Source organism: Haliotis rufescens, unplaced genomic scaffold (genome assembly GCF_023055435.1).
Source record: "Haliotis rufescens isolate VD_foot unplaced genomic scaffold, xgHalRufe1.0.p SCAF_3, whole genome shotgun sequence".
NCBI lineage: Eukaryota > Metazoa > Mollusca > Gastropoda > Lepetellida > Haliotidae > Haliotis > Haliotis rufescens.
In genome coordinates this window covers 57,922,296-57,947,488 of record NW_025964001.1, presented here as the reverse complement: position 1 = coordinate 57,947,488, position 25,193 = coordinate 57,922,296, and the positions used below count along the sequence as shown (strand labels likewise).

General features: G+C 41.3%; 2 protein-coding genes across 2 annotated transcripts in view; both read right to left on the bottom strand.

Moving 5' to 3' along the window:
* LOC124126789 overlaps positions 1-25,193 on the bottom strand; it is a 172,404-nt gene that overhangs the window by 17,194 nt on the left and 130,017 nt on the right. The gene's annotated exons all lie outside the window — the stretch shown is intronic.
* LOC124128850 (protein O-mannosyl-transferase 2-like) lies at positions 6,534-23,591 on the bottom strand. The gene is made up of 7 exons (XM_048403139.1): positions 23,453-23,591; positions 18,235-18,311; positions 16,919-16,990; positions 16,142-16,298; positions 14,834-14,974; positions 13,828-13,939; positions 6,534-6,680 (listed from the first exon to the last, which is right to left on the bottom strand). The coding sequence occupies exons 2-7, from the start codon at positions 18,241-18,243 to the stop codon at positions 6,575-6,577; spliced, it is 597 nt and encodes a 198-aa protein (XP_048259096.1). The 5' UTR covers positions 18,244-18,311; positions 23,453-23,591; the 3' UTR covers positions 6,534-6,574.

The window sequence follows — 25,193 nt, the reverse complement described above, 5'->3', positions numbered from 1 at the left end:
TGTAGCGAGGGATCACTTTCAACAAATTAGCATTCTATTGGTGCATTTATTGACAAATAATAAAATGATATAACTTAGAAACAGAAAAATTACAAAATACAATCAATCATAGAAAAATACATTATGAATTTGATCACTAAAGTGCACAAATACTGCACAACAAATATTCCATGTGCTCCATTTCAATGCATTGTCAACAGTAACATATATACATACAATTTTCAAGAATAAGACTGAAAAAAGTGATAATCATTGTTTTATATGACTGATCAGCTTATCACAAAATTCAGCTTATCACAAAACATTTAACACAATAAAATTCAACCATACCATCAGCAAGTTGGTATGTTTGTCCATGGGTATTTTTCACTGTGAAATATGCATAGCATTCCTTACTCTCAGCAGATCATACATGGACGGGAGAGCTGATATATGCATAGCAATATGGATAACACCTTTCACACACCCAACAACAGTCACAAATACAGTGATCCCTCGCTATTGCGCTCTTCGATAAAGCGCTACCTCGGTTACTACGCGCGGTAACGCATGGCTCCCAAAATTTATGTACACTTTTATTACTGAGAGTTTTACACAGACATAATTGTATTATTGTTCGTTGTTCATTTGCACATAACGCTTCTCATTGCATAATCAACCGTTTATCGCTGAATGGAGTTCTAATAATCTGTTTTAAAACATAAAAAATGATAAATTGAAATGGAATACGTATTTCAGACATTGTGAAATGTGACACATTTAATAAATGTATGATATTACAGGTAGATCTAGGTCCATAAAAATATATACTATTTTGACGTGACGTGAGATAAACACATATTGATGATTTGAGATTTGCCGAGCGCGCTCCCCCGCCTCGGCCTCGGTTAAACGGCTCATCGTCTATAACGCCCACCAATTATTTGGACCCCATTGGTAGCGTTGTAGCGAGGGACCACTGTAGATTAGATATCAGTTAAATACCATCTGCTTATTGCAAGGATTTACAAGAAATGCTGTGATTTAAGAGAAGTAATGTGTATTGCACAAAATATAACATACTTCAAGACAATATCATACTTATACACACAAGTGATATTGTTGCCCAGCCACTGGACATCTTCCCGAGGCAAGTGAGTTAACTGACTATAAAAGTCCAGTTTCCACCCTTGCCGAACTAAGCTGGTATTATGGAGTTACATTTTGGCTGAACTAACCAGTCTATGCATAGTCCAATCAAAATCGCGCACCAAAATCGAAATCCGGTTCGTAAGCTGTCATGCAGATTTCGGTCGATTGCAGGATTTGCAAAGCATATGCACCGCCAACTCGTTGTCAGCAGCTATTTTCCAAATCTTTTCATGTTTTTAATCAAGGTGCTCACGTGATTTGACGCATTTCGCGATGTAAGACCCGTTTTATCACAATATAGATCTTGATTATCGATCAGATCGTCCTGACTGGGCGCCACCATTTTGTGTGAAGCAAACCCAGGTGAAACGAGAGGTGGATCTGATTGGTCCATAGTAGAGGCTTAGAAGGGACATGACTGGTAACAGCCACTGGTGGCGCTACAATCGAGCCCAGTAATTCCAGCTTAGTTCGGCAAGGGTGGAAACTGGACTTTTAAAGTCAATTAACTCTCTTGCCTCGGGAAGATGGCCACTGGAATGTGTCAGGTCACACTGCAGAATCTTGCAGCAAGATCATCATGTTCAAATACTGATGGGAGTAACTAAAGCATCATGTGCCATGTAATCTTGAAAGTCAGCAGTAATCATATCAACATCCACCTTGAGTACAAAAATCATGCGGACTGTTTTATTGACATGGTGTATATGATTTTGATTGGTATGTTCTGGATTTGGAGGAGGTCAGAGGGTGACCGTCTACTGAAATGGAAGGTTTTAACAACACAAAGGTTAAAAAAAATCTGTCACAAAAATGAGGCTATTCAGCCAATGATAACAGACAAAAAGTCAAATCATCAGATATGTCACTTTGTATCAAATGAAATACCAATTGATTCCTATTTTGACATAGATCGCGAATTAATATTGCATACAGCAAACATGCGATGAAATCTCACTGTAAAGTTCTTTAAACTCTAATGCCACTGCACTGTAGTCTAAGTCATAACACCATCTGACATCAGTATAAGTCTCTACATGTAAGAAATATAAGGGAAAGACTAAATGTGCATATTTTTATCCATTTGCTAAAATATTATCACACTCACATAAAGAAATTTTATTTATTTTAATAACAGATATTGAAAAACATGATATCAAGATGTAATTAAACTATTCATAAAGGTTACATACTATTAATGATACTTTCATGCAAAACGTTTTAACAATGGGAGAGATTTCCCTCCATGGTGAGGGGGGTGAAGTGAAATGGGGTTCAACATCACATTAAAGATTATTGCACGTACATTGCAATCTTTCTCCATGTTAAAGTGTTAATTTCACAAGGTAGTTAAAAAGTGTGACTCCGGTAATGGAGTGAGTGAGTGAATATGGTTTTACGCCGCTTTTAGCAATATTCCAGCAAGATCACGGCGGGGGACATAAGAAATGGGCTTCACACATTGTACCCATGTCGGGAATCAAACCCGGGTCTTCAGTGTGACGAGCGAACGCCTTACCTACTGGGCTACCCGGGCTACCCGACCGCACCCCCCCCCCCCCCCCCCCCCCCCCCCAGGTAATGGAATACACAATGACACCCGAAGTTTTCATTTGGACAAAAAAATCTAAACAATATTTTTAGAAATGTGTTTCTTACAAAAAGGAAAACACTAAAACAGTCCAGCAGACATCCCTAAGATGTCATGTCATGAACCGAAATATATAATTGGTACACCTGACAACAAAGATCTAGATTCACCCATAATAAGATAAGATGATGTATCATGTAAAGCAGGTATCAATACTGGCATTACAAAGAAAGTTACAAGGAAAATTAATGTGAAAATACTATTCTGGATATTTATGAATTTATGTTTTTGTGTCCTGGAATAGGGGGAACAACTCATGTCATTAGTGATTATCTTGGATCAGCTGTTTAACGATGTGTAGGGGGGGGGGGGGGGGGGGGGGGGGGGGATTTTGTTGGACATTTTTCTGACATCAAGACATACAAGAAGGAACAGCTATTTTGGGTCCCACAAAACATTTTTTTAACAACAACCAGCAATCTCATAAAATTCAGATCTGAGTTCCCGCTGCCGCTAAACAAAGATCTGAGGACATCCCTTTACAGGTCACGTCAGAACGACCTTTTGCGAACTTTGACCGACCACTAAAATGACTAACAAGAAGTCAACATCAGCCAATTAGAAAGCAGCTTTCTCGAGCTTTACGGCACTCGTTTCAACCTGGCGACTTCCATTTCCGACGAGGCTTGAAAAATACCTTGACAAAGTTATCCCACTTATAGTCTGGAATGTCTGATGTCATAAAACACGATGTAGGGTAAGGGCCCTTTTTGGACAATTAGAAATAATAAATCTTAAAGTTTTGACAAATTTTGTATGGTATGACATTTCTAAAAAGATTTCAAATGGTTGACAAGAAACGCTGTTCTTTCTTACACTTGTGAGTTCTTTTACTTCTGAAAGGCTAATATTAGAAAAAAATGCTGATTTTTCCAACTTAAAACCAAATCTAACTATGAGCAAATCTGTGACCAAGACGAATTTTTTGGCAAATTTTTATAGTCTTGATCTACGTGTCCCAAAAAAATCATCTTGGGTCAAAGACTTGCTCATGCTTAAATGTTAAAATGCTTTTTTAAAAACCTCTAAATCAGCCTTTTTGATACATTTAAACCTTATATTTAAATAAGTCCTAGATATGCATGTGTTGAAATGAACAAAGTCTAGCTCTCATTCACATAAACATATCTTATAACAATCATAACAATTTCAATTGACGTCTTCGATAACACAATCATATTCGTTCACGTTCAGTATCAGCATGCACACTTCTTGAGCTCCTTTTTGAAAGTACTTTCCACAAACTATAAAAATAAATGTTTTCTCCTATACAGACCCCTTATCATACTAACAGATATATGATATAGCACATGATTACAAAATACATTCACCATAAGATATTCAGGATACAGCATTGTGTAGATGGCATAGTGGCATGTGCTTCAACATAACCATTATCCTTGGAAATATACACCCGCCAGTACCAGGATTACATGTTATATGTTATATGATTGGACAAAATATTTTGGTCATCTTCCCAAGGCAACCTTGTCCACTAGCCTATATCAAAGCCTAGTATCTACCCTTGCCACACTAAGGCCACTTTTCTTGGCTCGACCCTGGCGCCACCTCGCGTAGATCAAGAGTTGCGCCCCTTATAATGAAACCACGATATCCAATCAGATCGCTGTTCTGATCTCGTACAGCTTCACAAAAATGACGACTACCATAGACGATGATGACCTCTTTCATGAGATAACGAAAACATTCACGTCTTCATCCATGACACAAAAACATAGGCAATCGTTTTGGGGGTTAAAAGATGAAGAGACATATTCATGTTAACAAAGACAGGCAGCGTTAAATCATTGATGTTGACTTTTAGCACAGGAAAGTGGGCTTGATGTGGCAAGGGTGGAAAAAAGACTTTGATATAAAGGCTAGTTGATTCTATTGCCTAGGGAAGATGCATTTGACAGGATCAGCATGTGATCTTAATTTTGACTTGTTATCATAAGTAAGCATCATAAATATAGTACTAGTGATATATGACGGGGAAGATGAATATATATCTGCATAATGTTGTCCTACGTTGTTGTCATCTCTGTGTAATGATATGTGTTACCATGGTTACCCAAACATGACTATCATCAAGAACCATAACATGCTACCCTCACAATCTATTGCATACACTTTGAATGGAATGTGACAACCATAAACAATACAAAACACAAGCCAACATTTGCAATGGCATACGTACAAAAGACTTGCAAGACAATTACTTTTCTACATTGTTGTATGGGTGAAGGTTGTTTAAGAAGGGGGGTGGGGGAGTAGAGATTAGGGGGATTCATAAAAAAATGTTCCATAAAAATGGCGGGATTCCGCCCATTACGATAGTTGTAACGCTAAGATAATTGTAACGCCCATAGTTTACATATATCAACGATAGCCGTAGCGCTAAGACTGCTTCCTGAAGCGGGGTCCAGGTCTATTATACACACACAATAATGAACCAATTACTGCATGAACAAGTCAGTCTATGATGCACCTCAAGTCAGTCTACGATGCGCCTCAAGTCTATCTACAATGCACCTGAAGTCAGTCTACGATGCGCCTCAAGTCTATCTACAATGCACCTGAAGTCGGACTACGATTCACCTGAAGTCAGTCTACAATGCACCTCAAGTCAGACTACGATTCACCTGAAGTCAGACTACGATTCACCTGAAGTCAGTCTATGATGCACCTGAAGTCAGTCTACAATGTGCCTCAAGTCTATCAACGATGCACCTGAAGTCAGTCTACGATGCACCTGAAGTCTATCTACAATGCACCTGAAGTCCATCAACGATGCACCTCAAGTCCATAAACGATGCACCTCAAGTCCATCAATGATGCACCTCAAGTCCATAAACGATGCACCTCAAGTCCATCAATGATGCACCTCAAGTCCATCAATGATGCACCTCAAGTCTATCTACGATGCATCTCACAGTGTATGAGAGAGCAATCTACTGTATCAGAAACGTACATCCGTATTTTAACAACATGTAATTGCACAAAACCTTCAGAATGAAGGATAAAACAAATACAGGTTTACTTCCCCATAATTAATTGAAACAATAATCTATGATACAACAATCGACCATGATAAACTGTTAGAGGAGGAACATGGCTTGGTACAAAACACCGGATTCTGACATATACATTTGATGTCTTTGTTTTCTACATGCCGAGAGTTTTGTCAAGACAGGGAGAATCTTACCGCTCAGTTTTGGATTTCATTTCATTTTTCTGAAACATTATCCAAATATGACTTTGATTCGTTAGTCCTTGATAACTTCATGAATACATCCCAGGCATCTCTCCTTGTTATTTTGACTTCCTACATCACTTCATCACAGCTGCCATTTCGCCACTGTTGTCAGAACGAGAACGGTGGAAACAAAACAAACTGAACCGATCTGTAACTTGAGGATTCAATGACTTCCGTATAAGGTTTGCTTAAGGTTAAATGTACAAAATACCAGATCATAAAATCCATAAAAAATAACAAAACCATTAAAATAGTAAAACTACACAGAATAAGTATTTTGTAAATAAATGACCAGTATTGTCATTCCGAACTCCAGTATGGTTCGCACAAAAACATGTAAAGGACCTTAGGCTCAAGAAAATATAATATCAAGTTGGACCACGTTGATGATGACGATGGTTGAATGACAATTTGTTTTGTAAATGTAATATGCTGGCAGGTTTATCTTGTATTGCAGCAATAGCTTGGAGGATACCCTCTGCCAGCACCATCAATCGGACTCAGGAAACTTTCGTACATCACACAACCATCTTTCATATGTCCCATGAGTCCATCCACTTGAGGCCACTCATCACGGACCCTTCTTCACTGGCCATTGGACCAGATGTGCCGAACGTCAGGGGGTAGAATAGGTAGAAACTGGAAAGTTAGATTACAGCAACTTAGCAACAGCAACTAAATCCAAAAAGTTTGACCATATCACACGGATTCTACGGAACCTCCACTGGCTCAAAATCAATGAGTGAGTGAGTTGGGTTTCACGCCGCTTTTAACAATATTCCAGTTATATCGCGGCGTGTCAGCTTAATGTGGGAGGAAAGCCTGAAGTGATGCAGGTCTCAGACGTTTACCACTTCGGTGAAACCCACGAGCACGGGTATGGTGCTGACAAACCTGGAAACATAATCAGAGCGAACCGGGATTCGAACCCACAATCATAGGTTTCTGGCGTGCCCAAGGGACGCAACTCTGCACAGCGAATCGCGGCGCCTTAGACGACTGGGCCACCCGTGCCCCCTCCTACAGATCAGGAAAACTGCTATGCATATTTCCTTGTTTCTTACTATATACACAGATATTTAGTAAAATCTAAATATTTTTTACATTTGTATACTTATCCTGCATTACTCCTTAATGCATTCACTGCTTACTTACGACAACTAGAAGGACAGCGCTGCGAAGGTCCTGGGTGAAGAAATAAAGTTGTTGATCTCAAGTCCCAATCAGTGGCCTCCCGTCGCTGTCCTGTGACCTTGATGACACCTAAGGTCATCTTCACATCACTGCCTGTCGCCCAAGCTCTTAGAAAAACATACTTTTGAGGTTTCTGAAGCCAAAGTGGGGAGGCAAGTCTAACGACGGGTGGGCCTTAAGCGTAGTAATGCAGGATAAGTATACAAATGTAAAAAATATTTAGATTTTACTAAATTTTTTACTTATCCTGCATTACTCCTTAATGCATCTGTATCGGACGGTTTGGAGGTGGTAAACCTTCAGAATACAGAAACCTCAATAATTCACACCCTGCAATACGACCCCATTTGGTCGATAAACCGTGAAGCGGAAAAGTTCAGACAAAAACGCCATTACGGTAGGGTTGTTCAAAAATCAAAAACATTGAACATAGGAATTAAAGAGAAATTCCCTATACACGCTTAGTAATAAAGAAAATAATAGCTATTCAGCTAATTCTTTACTTACTGCGTCATAGAGCAGTCGCTGACAAACAAGATTGTCTAATATTCTTCCACTGGTGGCGACTGAGTGACTGCACATGGAAGTTGACTGGCTCTGTATAGGGCGAGTTCATTATTTGCGTCAGTGGTTGGCAATCTGCAGGATAACAACCAGAGGGCCAAACTTCGAACGTCTTCGACATCCTCGAGAGTCACAACGCGAAGGTTATGACTAACGAAAATATGTGTCGAATCTCCAGAAATATCCTTCCGTGATTGTTCCAAAACCACAATTGCCGTGTTGAGCCCTGGTAAGGCTGACACCTTGAGATCTTGAGGGTAATTCGCTCTCGGCGAGTTCCGTTTGATGATCTCGTAGGCCTGAAGGATTACTGCGCGTAACCATATAGATATGGTGTTTGCGATTATGCGACTAACTTCTGTCGTGGACGAACCACGCCTTGTCTTGGAGCGTCGAATGAAAACTCGAACTGCTCGCACCGAGCCCAGGAGAACTTCACCATGTACGATTCCCACAATAGTCGATATCGGTGGGATGGTGAAGAACGGTCGGGTTGGCCTGGTAGTAGATTTTAGCAATAAAATCCCAGCATAACCCTAGATGTCCCGTTCCGTGCGTCCCATGCTCAAAACGGATCCGGGTTGAGTCGATCACATGTAGTTCGCTCACCCGTACCGCCATTGCTAATGCCAAGAGAAACCATTGTTTCCTTGGTGATGTCCAAGCTCCTCACAGCGATAGCCCGTTCGCGGAGCTCTCTATACTATACCGAGAGTGTAACGAAGGTGTCACTCGCTGGGAAGGAGCTTGAAAATGAGGATGCAATGAGGGGCTCGAAGGGGGCCCTCGCAAACCTTGAAGTACCACGTTCAAGTCCCAATCAGGTGGCTGGAACTTGGCCTTCTGATCCTCAAACCTGAATGAGCATAATATGGCCTGTAGTTCCGTGACCTTAATCACACTGTGATTTTCCGGAAACGGCCAACACTAAGATAATTGCAGCCAATTACGTAGTAATGGTGCTACCTTCCAAGTGTTTTTGGGTACGCAATGTAGGAGGTATTCCTCTAGGAATTGTGACGCAATCGTAGGGTCTTGATTCTTTTCTTCCCTGTAAAAAGTCTCAAGTGATCCCCACTTGTCATCGTCGTCTCTGGGAGAGTAACGATAAACTAAAGCTATAGCTTTGCTGCCCGTGTCGAAATAACCCTTCGCACTTAAACGCCTTTTAAAGACGAACCATGCGTGCAGACGTTGGGTGAGGCAATTTTCTGTTGAGGGTGGATGAGTAGGTTGGACCACTGTGAGAGGGGAAGTGAATCGTTTTAGATTTTTCCGAGCTTGACGAACTACCCACTCGCCGGTAACCATGGTGCGACCAAAGGAGAGATCGAGATACCTTGTCTCCTTGATCCCCTGTAGCACCTTGGGAAGTAAAAGTGGTGGCAGAAGAGTTTTAGTTCTTTGCCCTTCCCAAGTGATACTGAACTCGTCCACCGCCCAAGTCTGCGGATCCGGCAACGGGGAGATATACGTCATGAGTTGGTGGCCTAGGCAAGTAATAAACAAGTCAATGTTTGGTTGCCTGAATTCCTGAAGCAGTAACTGGAATGCTTCTGTGAGAAATTTTCACTCAGTGGGAGCCACCCTGTCTGGACGTGATAAAGTATCGGCCAGTATGTTTCTACATCCGGGGATGTGCTGAACTATGAACCTTAGTCACAGCCGATCCACTAGATGGAAGAAATCTGAATGTCCTTAGAAGTGGAGAGTGGGAGTGTGTTGTTCCCCGATTGCACAGGCACCACACCGCAGTGCTGTTGTCTGTGGATATAGCGAGTCGGGCTAACTGTAGTTGATTCTGCCAATGTGATATAGCCAGAATTAAAGCTTCCAACTCCAAGTTGTTTATGTGCCACTTCCATTGTGCGCCGGGCCATAGCCCTGAGCTTATCTGGTCTTGTAAGTGAAGACTCCACCCCTGAAAGGGGACGTCCACAAACAGGTGTGTATTCGGGGAAAACCCGAATAAACAGACTCCGCAGACATTCAGCGCCACAAATTGAGGCAAGGCTCTAGCTTAGTTGGTAGAGTGATGGCCTTGAGTGGATCCTGACTCCTGATGTAAGGGTTCAGGAAAAAATTGAATTGGTCGCTGTTGTAAGCGGCCCATGCTAGTTAACTCCTGTGCCGAGGTGATTAACCCTAGCAACACTTGCCACTGGCGAAGTGTGTGTGGTTGGTGTAGAGTAGATGACAAAAGAAGTAGAAACTTGTGCCATCTGTCCCTCGGTACAGATAGGATATCCTGGTCTGTCTTAAACAGGTCTCCTATGAACTGAAGTCAATAGGAAGGAGAATACTCCCGACTTCGCCTCGTTGATTGTCTATCCCAGTTATTGACATGTGTTGATGATACAGTAGATCGCCCTCCATCTACGACTCGAACCAAGTGTTCGTCACGTGTAGATAGTTATTGGCTTCATTACTCCTGTAATTAGCCATAAGTGTCACTGACATGTCAAATGGGAAATACTACCATTGGTAGTGAACCCCAATGAACTGGACCTGAAAAGTCTACGGTTGGGATGGATAGTCGAGACTGATGAAGAATCAAACGTTCGTTGAACACAGAGATTGTGGATCATTCTCATCTTGTCTGGGTCCTTCATGAGTACCAGGTAGGTGTGAGGATAAAACCCCGGAGTAAAGACTGGGTTGTGAACCCACTCTACAGCTCTTCTTACCAACAGTATGTCTATGTTGGATTTTCCCAATCAAACTGTGGTCAACGGTGGGGTTAACTCTACCCTTATACGGACACCATGATATAGTGCGATAAGTACGAAATCGTCCTTGAGACTTGTCTCTGCCACTCCCTTTCTCAGTAAAGGAATGCTGGTCTTCCCTGAGAAACGCGCGTCTAGGCTTATAATTCCCTGACTTGGACTTTCCAAGCCTTTTGGGAACTTGACGTGCGTGTCTGCGATCTGTTCGTTGAACAGGGGAGTAGATGATCAAGGTTGACGTAATAGACTGCCCTTGAAATCAGCATCTCAGTTGGAAACGCTATAAAGTCTTGGGTGTAACGGTAATCACCGTCAAACTGACGCTGTGGGAAAAACACCATAGTTTGGAAGTGATCTAATCAGATAGGGTTATCCTCTAATAGATTCTGATCCACTGCAAACATTGACGATATTGGTCGCTTAAATCACGGAGCAAATGTGAGTTTCAGAGAAGGCTTCCTCCAATGACCTCGTGGTGTCCCTCTTATTTACCCTGTTATCAGGGGAGGGCGTTACTGACACGAGATGGTCTGCTTCCCAATCGGGTACATGTGCTAAGCTGATCATGTGCCGGTTACGTAACCGAGTACACTGTAAGCCTTGGGCTTACGTCATTGTAGAGACCTTGATTGATACGCAGACGCTGCGCTCAGCGCAGGTCTGGAATGTTGGAACAGCGCTAAGCTGATCGTGCGACGTTTGCGTAATAGGAGCGCTTTGGGTAGCAGTCAGACGCTGCGCTCGGCGCAGGTCTATGCTGGATATGTTGGAACAGCGCTAAGCTGATCGTGCGCCGCTTGCGTAATAGAAGTGCTTGGGTTGTAGTCAAGTGCTGCGCTCGGCGCAGATAAATCAGACACAAAGCTCAAAAGTATTGACTGGATCAAGGCTTGCGTCTAATCTACCCCCATCATAGCATCTCGATACGTTGGTGCTGGTGCTGTCGCCGACGTCACAGATTATCATACATGTATCTGGAAGTGTCCGGCGGCTGAAAAAATAGGAGCAGTTACGATACTCACAAAATCCTCCGGTATTGTTGATTTCGGTGGATGGTGTACTTCTGCAATCACAGTCGTCATAACACCTGCCGATAATAACGGTTGGGTGGTAATGACAGAACCATATGTCATTCGCTATTCTGCGATAGTGACATTCCTCTCGTCTCACGACGGAATAACTGCAAAATATGATTGTGAGTAATCTGCTTTTATATAGTAAACTCGTTGGATTAGAGATTTACATAAAAATTACATTTTGAATTTTGGCGAGCACATCTACGTGCATGCCTATGACCGTGGATAAAGAGCTTTGGGCGATTATTCCACGACAATATGTACACCGAACAAACATAATTATGTTACGCAATTAAACCATTGAAGAAATGGTACTGGAAGAATGCCGTAGAATTGAACAGTAATCTATCGGCAAAAATACGAATTGCAAGGGTATACAATATTTTTATATACGCAATTCAATGTAAACCAAGGCTATTTACATTTAGAGATTTTGCACATCCGCGCGCAAACCAACCAATCGTGGATGATAATCTTGTAAGGTTTTTTTCCACGACAATTAGTAAAATGCTCAAAGGTATGTTACGCAATGAAACCCTTGTTGATGAGATAATACTGGAAGAGTGCCGAAGAATTTGAACACTAATCTATCGGCAAATTTATGAGTTGCAAGGATATACAATATTTTTGTATGCGCAATCCAATGTAAACCAAGGGTATTTATATTTTTATTTAGGGTTTGGAGAGCACATCTGCGCGCAAACCAAACAACGTGGATGATAATCTTTGTAAGATTTTTCCCACGACAATTAATACCACGCTCAATCATAAGTTACACAATTACATATATATATGTATATTCAATGTCTGTACATATAGAGTAGGGAAAGGGCCACCTAAGTTGGATAACTTTTGCCCAATCCCGTTGACCATATATGTCAATAAAATATGTTTAAAACAAACACAATTACGCCATTGTTGATGAGGCGGTACTGGAAGAATGCCATAGAATTGAACAATAATCTATCGGCAAAAACTACGAGTTGCAAGAGTATACAATAGTTCATATACGCAACTCAATGTAAAACCAAAAATACCAACAAAAAACTATTTAATCACATAAACATAGGTACGCAATAAAAGAATTGTTGATGAAGCGGGACTGGAAGAAAGCCGTAGATTTGATATTAATCTATCGGCAACCATATTTTTAACGAGTTGAAAAAGTATACAATAATTTTAGTATACGCAACTCACTGTTACGCCAAAGCTAGTAATATTTAAGAACATAAGAATATGTTATACATACGTAGCTGAGAATTGTAAACAATATGACTACCTTGGCAGGCAAACGATTGTAACACAATTCAAAATGGCGGCGAACAACAATATTTTGGCGGGAAAAAAGACAAGCGTCTTTTCACGCCTAATTAATTCACATAAAACTACACAACATGGTGAAAGTAATATGAAAAGAATACATCACCCATCGCAGATCAATTTTTAAGATTGTAGACAAACTGAAGGTCTAAAATTAATCCAAAAGGAGAGCTCCGCTTGGACACGTCCTAGCTGTGCTGCGACAAGCAGTGATGTGAAGATGACCTTAGGTGTCATCAAGGTCACAGGACAGCGACGGAAGGCCACTGATTGGGACTTGAGAACAACAACTTTATTTCTTCACCCAGGACCTTCGCAGCGCTGTCCTTCTAGTTGTCGTAAGTAAGCAGTGAATGCATTAAGGAGTAATGCAGGATAAGTAAAAAATATGAAAAATATGATTTGAAAAAAAGGCTTAAAAATGATAATTAATATTGTTGTCACACAGGATGAAGACAAGTGAAATGGGGTTAAACGTAGTGTCCAAGATTATTGCACTTATATAGCAACGTGCATGCACGTGTGTGTGTTTGTGTGGCTGCTAGTACTGGTCCGGACTGATGCCGAATTATAGTGCTAGATCACTGAGATACCATGCCGCAGTTTAACATGAATACCCCACTCAGACACAGTATACTGACTCCAAGCCGACCAGTCCTTGTTTTAGCCCTTTAATGCCGAGCGCCAGACAGGGTAACAACAAGTACCATCTTTTATCGTCTTTTGGTATGACACGGCCAGGGATCGAACCCCGGACCTTCCGCTCTCTGGGCGGACGCTCGAGCACTAGACCACGGAGGTAGCCCCTTAATGCCGTGCGCCAGACAGGGTAACTGTATTATCAGAAGTGTATTTCAAACTGTAGATAGTCTCTTGACTGTATATGTCTGTGAAGGACATTACCTGCCAACCAGCACAAAGATGATTAACACCAGCAGCCAGGGGAATACTTTCACCGCCCAGTTCTCCGGCAGTGTCAGACAGAATCGGGTGATGAGGTAGTCCAGCATCACACCTGTGACAGACAGACAGTAGACGTGTCAGTAAATCAGCAACAAGGGCAGGCCCATTCCACAAAGCGATCTTAGCGATCTATGACTATTGTGAGCCTATGTTAGAGTATGGGAGTTACGATCATCTTAGCGCTAAGGTTGACCCAAGCTCATCATAGATTGCCCCAATAATGAGACCATTGCTAAGAAGTTTCAGCATCATAATCCATGTGTTTTCAGGTACATAAGTAATAGAATAGGACAGGCTATGGATGATATGATATGATATGATATGATATGATATGATATGATATGATATGATATGATATGATATGATATGATATGATATGATATGATGATATGATATGATATGATATTTGATATGATATGATATGATATGATATGATATACAAGGTCACTTGAATCCGATTTGAAAAAAAAATCAAAAGGCAGATTCGTATTTGCCATTAGCACTGATTAGCATGATTGACTATGGTTTTGATTAAAATATATATCTTTTGCATTGTATATTATCATCTAAACTTTGCAAGCTAAATCAAGTGATTAGATATATCAAATGGTTGTATAAATGACAATTCCTGTTGCGAGGTCAATAACTAGTCAAAATTAATGGCAATGATGTTTTCATAAACTTTATAATATACTTCACTTTATCATAGTGGCAGAATTCTGCTCACAATATGGTAATGATTATGCCAATATCAGAAGGTTGTCATTTCTGCTTTCAGTTCCGTAAAAACAAATTAAGTCTCGATGACAACATCATTGCCACCTCAACATCCATCTCCAGATTCCAAACCAATTGAACCCTCACACTGTCATTAGCCTCCATGTGTCTTAACCCAATATCCCAAGACGTGATCCCGTGGTGTCAGTGCATGGGTAGGTTACTGTACCTCCGAACATGGCGCTGAACAGGAAGGCGGGGAAGTAGTGGTGGAAGTACAGGACGCGGCCCATGCCCCAGAAGGGCAGGTAGTGCAGCCCCCAGCCCAGCAGCAGCCACCAGCACGCCCGGAACATCTTCTCATTGTACACTGGAAGGGAAACAGACAGGAAGTATGTCACATGATGCATTAAGTAGGTCACATTGCATGAAGTAGGTCACAGTGAATGAAGTAGGTGACAGTGCATGATGCATGAAGTAGGTGACAGTGCATGATGTAGGTCACAGTGCATGAAGTTGGTGACAGTGAATGAAGTAGGTGACAGTGAATGAAGTAGGTGACAGTGCATAATGCATGAAGTAGGTGACAGTGCATGAAGTAGGTGACAGTGCATGAAGTAGATGACAGTGCATGAAGTAGGTGACAATGCATGAAGTAGGTGACAATGAATGAAGTAGGTGACAGTGCATAATGCATGAAGTAGGTCACAGTGAATGAAGTAGGTGACAGTGCATGAAGTAGGTGACAGTGCATGAAGTAGGTGACAATGAATGAAGTAGGTGACAGTGCATAATGCATGAAGTAGGTCACAGTGAATGAAGTAGGCGACAGTGCATGAAGTAGGTGACAGTGCATGAAGTAGGTGACAATGAATGAAGTAGGTGACAGTGCATAATGCATGAAGTAGGTGACAGTGAATGAAGTAGGTGACAGTGCATGAAGTAGGTGACAGTGCATGAAGTAGGTGACAGTGCATGAAGTAGGTGACAGTGCATGATGCATGAAGTAGGTCACAGTGTACGATGCATGAAGTAGGTGATAGGGCATGAAGTAGGTGACAGTGCATGGTGCATGAAGTAGGTGACAGTGCATGGTGCAGGAAGTAGGTCACAGTGCATGATGCATGAAGTAGGTCACACTGCATGAAGTAGGTCACACTGCATGAAGTAGGTCACAGTGCATGGTGCATGAAGTATGTCACAGTGCATGGTGCATGAAGTAGGTCACAGTGCATGGTGCATGAAGTAGGTCACAGTGCATGAAGTAGGTCACAGTGCATTATGCGTATAGGAGGACATCCAGCACACGATTCATGATGAAGAATAAATAATATCAATAGATAATATACTCTGCTCAAAAAGAAAGGCAAAAGTGATATCAGATGTATATCTTACATATATAAATAATCAACAGAAGGTAATCGATTGTTCACAATTTGCACACATCACAGACATTGGGGACCTGTCTGTCAAGGAGCAGTGTCTGTGTTCAGTAGATATGACAGCATACAACCTGAGGCGGTGATCTCTCACTTACCTTTGATAGGCTCAGGTACTTGAATACCACGCTTTAACTTTATCCTGTGTATAACGAAGAACACGAGGAACAAGGCCTTGATAACAAGCAGTCCCCAGAAGATGACAGGATTGCCCAGGAGGTAGATACGGTGGTTCTTGGCAGAAAATATCTGACCCTACAGAAAGAAAAGAACGTGCAATCATATCACTAATTGATTTTTGTTGGTTGGTTTGTTGTTTTACGCCGCACTCAGCAATATTCCAGCTATATGACGGCGATCTGTAAATAATCTGTAGATACCCCACTCAGACACAGTATACAGTGAGTGAGTGAGTATGGTTTTACGCCGCTTTAAGCAATATTCCAGCAATATCATGACGGGGGACACCAGAAATGGGCTTCACACATTGTACCCATGTCGGGAATCGAACCTTGGTCTTTGATGTGTAGAGCGAACGCTTTAACCAACAGGCTACCCGACCGCCCCCACACAGTATACAGACACAGTATACAGACTCCAAAGCAGACAGTCCTTGTTCTATCTCCTTAATGCTGAGAACAAGGCAGGTTACCATCTTTTAACATCGTATGGTATGATGCAGCCTGGATCAAACCACCAACCTTCGGCTTTCTGGGCTGATGCTCAATCCTCTAAGTCGTCACTGTAGTGAAACGAGAACCTCTCCTAGCGGTCAGCCATTAAGATCACTAGTTCCTGCTTTCAGCCTTCTCACAAGATAGGGTTACATGTGACTGTCTGTCTCACCAGTGACAAAATCAAACCCATAAACTTACCCTGTAGTTGATTGGCCACTGCCAGGGTCTGGAAGTTATCTCCCCTTCTTTAGGTTTCAGCCCACTGTTTCCCTGTGAAGGACGAGAGTGGTAAATGAGACTCTAACTGAAGCAGCATATCGACACAGGGGCTTTCTGCAATGGTTTCATAGGATGAAAACTCACATTTAAAAAACATTTTGACTGAGTAATCAAAACGTTCATGAAATTAAAACATTGCTAATTTACAACTGAAACAAGCTGAATTGATCCTTTCATCTTTCAAATGTGTGACAAATGTGGATGTAAACTGCATTTAAAACTGTTATTCTCTAAAGGAGCGAGTGAGATGGGTTTAAAGCCGCTTTTAACAGTATTCCAGTTATATCGCGGCGTGTCAGCTTAATGTGGGAGGAGAGCCCGAAGTGATGCAGGTCTCAGACGTTTACCACTTCGGTGAAACCCACGAGCATGGGTATGGTGCTGACAAACCTAGAAACATAATCGGGGTGAACCGGGATTCGAACCCACAATCATAGGTTTCTGGCGTGCCCAAGGGACGCAACTCTGCACAGAGAATTGCTGCGCCTTAGACGACTGGGCCACCCGTGCCCCCTATTCTCTAAAGGAAGTAGAAAGATCAGACATATGGAGAGGTTCTTTCACATCATACAATAAACCACAGAGCCTCAACCCATCTAATAATGGTTTCTTCCTTCTGACAATGTCAAACTTCTTAGGCTTACAAAATAAAGAATTGGTTCTCAGGAAATGGGCTTTTGAAAGTTTAGTGCGGTCGGGCGGTGTGTTTTTTTTGTTATTCAAACTAGTATGTAAGCAAATAAACAGTTGTGTACAATCAACCTGGGAAAGGGCCTTCCTACATAAATGTATTCCTTGGTGATTATAATACTGGAATACAGTATTTGAGCTAGGAATATTTATGGATTTTTTTTTAAATTTAAAAAAAAATGAAATAAAAAAGAAACGTGTGGCGAACTTTATGACGATGTGGGCAGTTGGTTGGTTGGTTTGTTGTTTAACGCCACACTCAGCAATATTCCAGCTATATGACGGCGGTCTGTAGATAATCGAGCCTGGACCAGACAATCCAGTGATTGATATCATGCGCATAGATCCACGCAATTGGGATCGATGACATGCATCAACCAAGTCAGCAAGCCTGACCACCTGATCCCGTCAGTCGCCTTTCACGACAAGCATGGTCACCCTTTACGGCAAGCATGGGTTGCTGAAGACCTATTCTACCCCGGAATCTTCACGGGTCTGATGTGGGCAGTGCCTGGGCACCAGGACTATTATTTTTTTAGCCTTACCTGTGTCATGACTGCGTGGCTTTCTAGGAACTTCTCCAGGAAAGACGAAGAGTAGACTTCAAAGCTTACATTTGGCACTGGAAAGTGGACAACACACAAAACTATAGTTTCTTTTGAGTTATATCAAAGTATTACAACATGTACCTGTCAGCTGCAGTTATACTTATTAGTCAAATACATGTTGCTCTGTGCCTTTGTATAATACTGATGATGAACGCATGAAACTAAGTATATCTATAAACACTCATTAATAATATTAGTAATTTCTTTTTCCTAAATTGTGAATAAGTGATGATTGAGACATTATATTTGGTATGCTACACTAACATAATTTTGGTGATAACGTTTACAAGGTTGCATTGCTAAACAGTGATGCTATACCTGGTTTTGATGCTATACAGTGATGCTATACCTGGTGGTGATTCTATACAGTGATGCTATACCGGGTTGTGATGCTATACAGTGATGCTATACCTGGTTGTGATGCTATACAGTGATGCTATACAGTGAGACTATACCTGGTTGTGATGCTATACAGTGATGCTATGCAATGATGCTATACCTGGTTGTGATGCTATACAGTGATGCTATACCTGGTTGTGATGCTATAGTGATGCTATACCTGGTTGTGATGCTATACAGTGATGCTATACAGTGAGACTATACCTGGTTGTGATGCTATACAGTGATGCTATACCTGGTTGTGATGCTATACAGTGATGCTATACCAGGTTGTGATGCTATACAATGATGCTATACCTGGTTGTGATGCTATACCTGGTTGTGATGCTATAGTGATGCTATTCCTGGTTGTGGTGCTATACAGTGATGCTATACCTGGTGGTGATGCTTTACAGTGATGTTATACATGGTGGTGATGCTATACAGTGATGCTATACAGTGATGCTATACAGTGATGCTAAACCTGGTTGTGATGCTATACCTAGTTGTGATGCTATACAGTGATGCTATATCTGGTTGTGATGCTATACCCTGTTGTGATGCTATAGTGATGCTATTCCTGGTTGTGGTGCTAGACAGTGATGATATACCTGGTTGTGATGCTATACAGTGATGCTATACCTGGTGGTGATGCTATACAGTGATGTTATACCCGATGGTGTTGCTATACAGTGATGCTATACCTGGTTGTGATGCTATACAGTGATGCTATACCTGGTGGTGATGCTATACAGTGATGCTATACAGTGATGCTATACCTGGTTGTATGCTATACAGTGATGCTATACCTAGTTGTGATGCTATACAGTGATGCTATACCTGGTGGTGATGCTATACAGTGATGCTATACCTGGTTGTGATGCTATACAGTGATGCTATACCTGGTGGTGATGCTATACCTGGTTGTGATGTTATACAGTGATGCTATACCTGGTTGTGATACTATACAGTGATTGATGCTATACAGTGATGCTATACCTGGTTGTGATGCTATACAGTGATGCTATACAGTGAGACTATACCTGGTTGTGATGCTATACAGTGATTGATGCTATACAGTGATGCTATACCTAGTTGTGATGCTATACAGTGATGCTATACCTGGTTGTGATGCTATACAGTGATGCTCTACAGTGATGTTATACCTGGTGGTGATGCTATACAGTGATGCTATACCTGGTGGTGATGCTATACCTGGTTGTGATGTTATACAGTTATGCTATACCTGGTTGTGATACTATACAGTGATGCTATACCTGGTTGTGATGCTATACAGTGATGCTATACCTGGTTGTGATGCTATACAGTGATGCTAAACCTGGTTGTGATGCTATACAGTGATGCTCTACCTGGTTGTGATGCTATACAGTGATACTATACCTGGTTGTGATGCTATAAAGTGATGCTATACCTGGTTGTGATGCTATACAGTGATGCTAAACAGTGATGCTATACCTGGTTGTGATGCTATACCTGGTTGTGATGCTATACCTGGTTGTGATGCTATCAGTGATGCTATACCTGGTTGTGATGTTATACAGTGATGCTATACCTGGTTGTGATGCTATACAGTGATGCTATACCTGGTTGTGATGCTATACCTAGTTGTGATGCTATACAGTGATGCTATACCTGGTTGTGATACTATACAGTGATGCTATACAGTGATGCTCTACCTGGTTGTGATGCTCTACCTGGTTGTGATGCTATACAGTGATGCTATACCTGGCTGTGATGCTATACAGTGAGACTATACCTGGTGGTGATGCTATACAGTGATGCCATACCTGGTGGTGATGCTATACAGTGATGCTATACCTGGTTGTGATGCTAAACAGTGATGCTATACCTGGTTGTGATACTATACAGTGATGCCATACCTGGTTGTGATGCTATACAGTGATGCTATACCTGGTTGTGATGCTAAACAGTGATGCCATACCTGGTGGTGATGCTATACAGTGATGCTACACCAGGTTGTGAAGCTCTACAGTGATGCCATACCTGGTTGTGATGCTATACAGTGATGCTATACCTGGTGGTGATGCTATACAATGATCAACTTTTCTTACTAATCTCAGCATTAGAGATTGGCACTACTCCTATAGTCCTTGCCAAATTGCCCAATAGGACTAATAGAAATTGGCCCTCAGGGTTTTGCTATTTGTTATCATTTTAGGGGTTAGTGGACTAAAACTGTTAGTTTCTATTGCTGAAACTGGAAACAATTTACCAGACTCAGGCTTTGGACTAGTGGCAAAAATTGCAGACTGCATATTGTACCCATGTTGAGAATAGAACCTGGATCTTCATCATGATGAGCAACCACTTTACCCTCTGGACCACCCCAGAATGAGCAGCACTGGAACTATCGGCCAACCAACAATTGTGATAACATGTTCATTACCTTCATACTCAAACATATCCCAAGTCACAGGAATATGAATTGGCTATGAATGTGTTCCAAACAACAATTACAAACACCCAATTACTGGTCACACTTCAACAACACATCTACCACGACCTCGTGGTCAGTAAAGCCCCACAAGGGTTAGGTGGGCGACATGAGCCAAGTCCGTGACATCCAAACCACACGGGTCCCCAAAGACTGGGCTCCCTAATAACATCATCTGTATTCACAGTATTCTGTTTCACCATCCTCCCATGTCCCTCATCCCTCATCCCCAACAATGCCTGCCTGCGACAACAACAACATCAATCTTAATGACACTGTAACTCTCACTAATCCAGCTCCCATGTTTGTCCAGTAAGGCAATATGTACATCCCAGGCTCCGTGGAGATGTCTCTGGGTATTACCATGAATGAATACATATGGGTTGCCTGTGTCCTGCACCATGACTGTGGAATTTATATTCTCTTTCTACTAGAAGCCTATGCAAGTCTAGATCAAACTAACCAGGTCTAGTTAGCTTTCGAAAAAACAATTTTATAGTATTTTTAAAGACATGTTTTCATTGACTAGGTGTTAGTCTAGGGGTTGCCTGTACTTTAGGCGACTTTAGCCACTAGTCTAAAGCGGCAGTCTAGTAAAATTCAGATCAGTCATGTGCCTTTAACTAATACTAGTCCCTTTAGACCATACAATTAACACTAAAATGCATGAAAAATGAAGCAAAGAGCCAAGTTTTGGGCAAGTTGACTCAATAGTTTTTGGCACAGCCTGTATATCAATAACATTAAATGCAACATCTGTTTCTCCAGACAAAAACTTTTTTGATTACAGAAAGTGCTAAAATATCATTTACATACATTATTTCATATCTTTATACATGTGTATACAAATATTTATCTAATTTGTAATATATATTCCTTATCCCTTTGGTGCATGTCAAAAGGCCATATAAAACTAATGTTTATCAAGCAACATTCTGGTATAAAAAATTATCTTTTTCACCATGCATTAAGACAAATATTTCCCACCACAACATGTCCCTGTGCTATCTAAAACATGCCTGCTTATCAAATGACATTCCAGTTTACAGACTAAAGAGTTCATAAATATGAACAAAGGTCTAAATGTCTCCAGTTGGGACCAAAGTTACTCCATCCCTGACAATAATCCTCTGAGTATAGTACACATGTATGTTTGTTCAATCTTTTCTGGTACAGTTGTAAGCCTGCCGAGAGACCGACAAGGTTGTCCTGACCGGGCACGTTTGATTGGGCCTACACTTGTAACCATCCCTGACGTGAGTCAATACGAAGGGAGTACTCAAAGAAAACTATCGCTAAATCTGACTTGGTTAACACCAGTAAAGATCAACATCATGATGTTCAAGTCAGCAATATTCAACAACATTTCAAAACATCATCAAAAGAGATACCAAAACAATTGATTAAAATCCATTCTTCAATTCTAATGCATGAAATACACAAACCATGGCGCCATATGTAATGACAATATTTTCAAATCATCATCTTGTAAGCTACTTTCTGACTCCACAACTATTTGTCTAGCTGGGTTTGGAGTCTTTTTATGTTGTTCCTGTCTTTGGCAAACATTGACTCCTACAATCCCGAGCATATTCCCTCCAGACTCGATTATTTACAAACTGCCGTCATGTTGCTGTAATAATAACGCTTAGTTCTGTTTCGCAATTGTTTGATGCGTCCATAAAATCCCCATGGCAATTAGGTGCTCTACCCGAGACGAAGCTTAACGTTATCATCCAGCAGGCGAATCTCGACGCAGATCCGACACTAAACACATGTACGGATTCGGATCTGTGCTGATGACATGGCCAACCAACAAATACTAAGTTTTAATTCAAAACGATGTTTTCATACAACCAACCAACCACCCACCCAAACCCCCCACCCCACCCCAAACCCACCCCAACACCCACCCCAACCCCGACGTTCTGTGAAATGAGCGACATATTCGCCTGATTACTAATCAAATTTTAAAGAACAATTGAAATGCACAAATCGACAATATGAGTCAAGTAGGTGAGGCTATCGAGGCCAAGTCATTCATGATTTGATGCATTTATATTTGGGAATTCAGTGAAGGAATCCCTAATCAGTAAATAGGCAAGTAAAGGTCACATTGTGCTGAACGTGGAGCTAATGACGAGGATATATTAATTTGGTACTTTCACTGATTCAATGGTATTTATTTCGGTTCAGGTTTAAAGACGTTGCAAAGCAGAAATACGGATGACAGACACAGGGGTTTTCTGGAGTGGCGAATGGGAGACGAACATGAAGTTGCAGTGTTAACATATACTCTACCTTTTTCTATCTGTGCCCTGAATACGAAACGGCTGCATTAGGATGCTGAAGCTGTTGTTGTTGTTGTCGTCGTCGTTGTGATTGACTGATAAGACACCAGGCAGGATGACTCGGGGCACGTGCGGTTTTATGCCCTCCGTTAATTGTCTGCCCTTTGACTACTTGGGTCTTGGAGTAAGTTGCCCCTTCTGTCCTTGTTTTGTGGGGGTGCGGGGTGCAAGGTGCAAGGTGGTTGGTGTCCCAGCGCATACTAATTAGTTGAAAACGTGGCAGAAGTAGTTCCTGGGTGAATACTACATATTACATAACAGTTCCACTTTTGTAAATACGCAGAAGAAGCCTCAACCACAAAGACATATACGACTGATAGAATCGAAAAGAAAAAGAGCAAAGCTTTTCGTTGATTTTGAATAATATTTTGTTGAATATTGTATGTTATATTTATATAACTTTTACCATTTCTCAGGGCACTATTCAAACTTTAAATTCAAAATCCCCTAAATCTAAGGCCAGTGAAAGTAAGGCGTGTATGTAAACGTCATTTCCTTGATGTTGGAAATGCACTTCAGCCACAAGTTTGTGATTTCAAATATTCTGTGTCTGACAAAGGAAGGGACAAATTCGTATAAAACTCATATCTGACGGTCGCACTTCTCTTGAGCTCCTTCGAAAAAGCGCCATATTTTCCACGAAAATAAATTATGACGATATGATGAGCGTCACCTGCCTAATATTCAAAGTGGATAGGTTAATTATCGTCATGCAGCCTCGGGTGCTCTGAATTACAAGTATGTTCTGCTTTAAATTAACACTTTATACAGTGTCATCAAAATCTAATATTTACAAAACATCCAAGTGGGATCGAACTCGAAATTCCATCCACTGTATATATCGTAAGTTCAGCACGCTACCCATTCGCCCACACAGCCACTGATAAGCAGTGGAAGAATTTTGCACGTTATGATTGCAATGTACTCATTTTTCTCAAAGAACAAAGTACAGGGGACCAGATACGGTGGTATTTTTTAACTTTCTGTGTAACACAAGCTGCACGATGTGGGGACTTTCCTCTTTGCACACAGTCTCGTCGCAAATGTGTTTGCCAATATGAATATTCTGATTTATAAAACTACAAACGACCGGTGTCCTCTCTCCTGTGTTGCCACTGAAACATCTGTCGGCCGAGAAAGTTTAAGAATGGTGTTGGTGTTCTGGCCCGGCCCATACCTCATGTACGGAATGATCAGCTGGTAATACCACACCCCACACTATAGATACAAAACGGATATAAGTAACTATATCGCCTTGACCCTTCTCAAGAACAATTTCTTAAAAACATAAATAGTCTCCAAATATCCAATTCGATCACGAGAGTCTTGGTAGCAGAGGGGTAGGGTTGCTGAGTTCAGAATCGCAAGGGTTGACGTTCGAATCCAAGTGGGAACATCTGTCCTTTTACGTGGAAACATTTTAGAATAAAGTTTACTTGCAACAACTTGTGAGAGGAAAGTGTGACAATGTATCAACTGAGGTTGTTACGGCCTATCAATAACATTGTTGTAATAATGCGTGGTTTAGATGGCAGTACAATATTGCATAGTACTGTATATATCTCTTGAGCAAGATGGCTTTGCTCTGGGTGTGGAAAAGGTATTATATCTAGCACAGGATGGGATAGGGCTCATATCTACCATTCATGTTTGTTTCCTGCCGTGCTGTGTTGTGTTGCTATCGACTAGTG

Coding starts and splice junctions, on each gene's coding strand:
- LOC124128850 (XM_048403139.1), bottom strand. Junction 16,299..16,918: donor AGTGGCCAATCAACTACAGG/GTAAGTTTATGG, acceptor TTCTTTCTGTAG/GGTCAGATATTTTCTGCCAA. Junction 14,975..16,141: donor AGTACCTGAGCCTATCAAAG/GTAAGTGAGAGA, acceptor TTTCCCTTCCAG/TGTACAATGAGAAGATGTTC.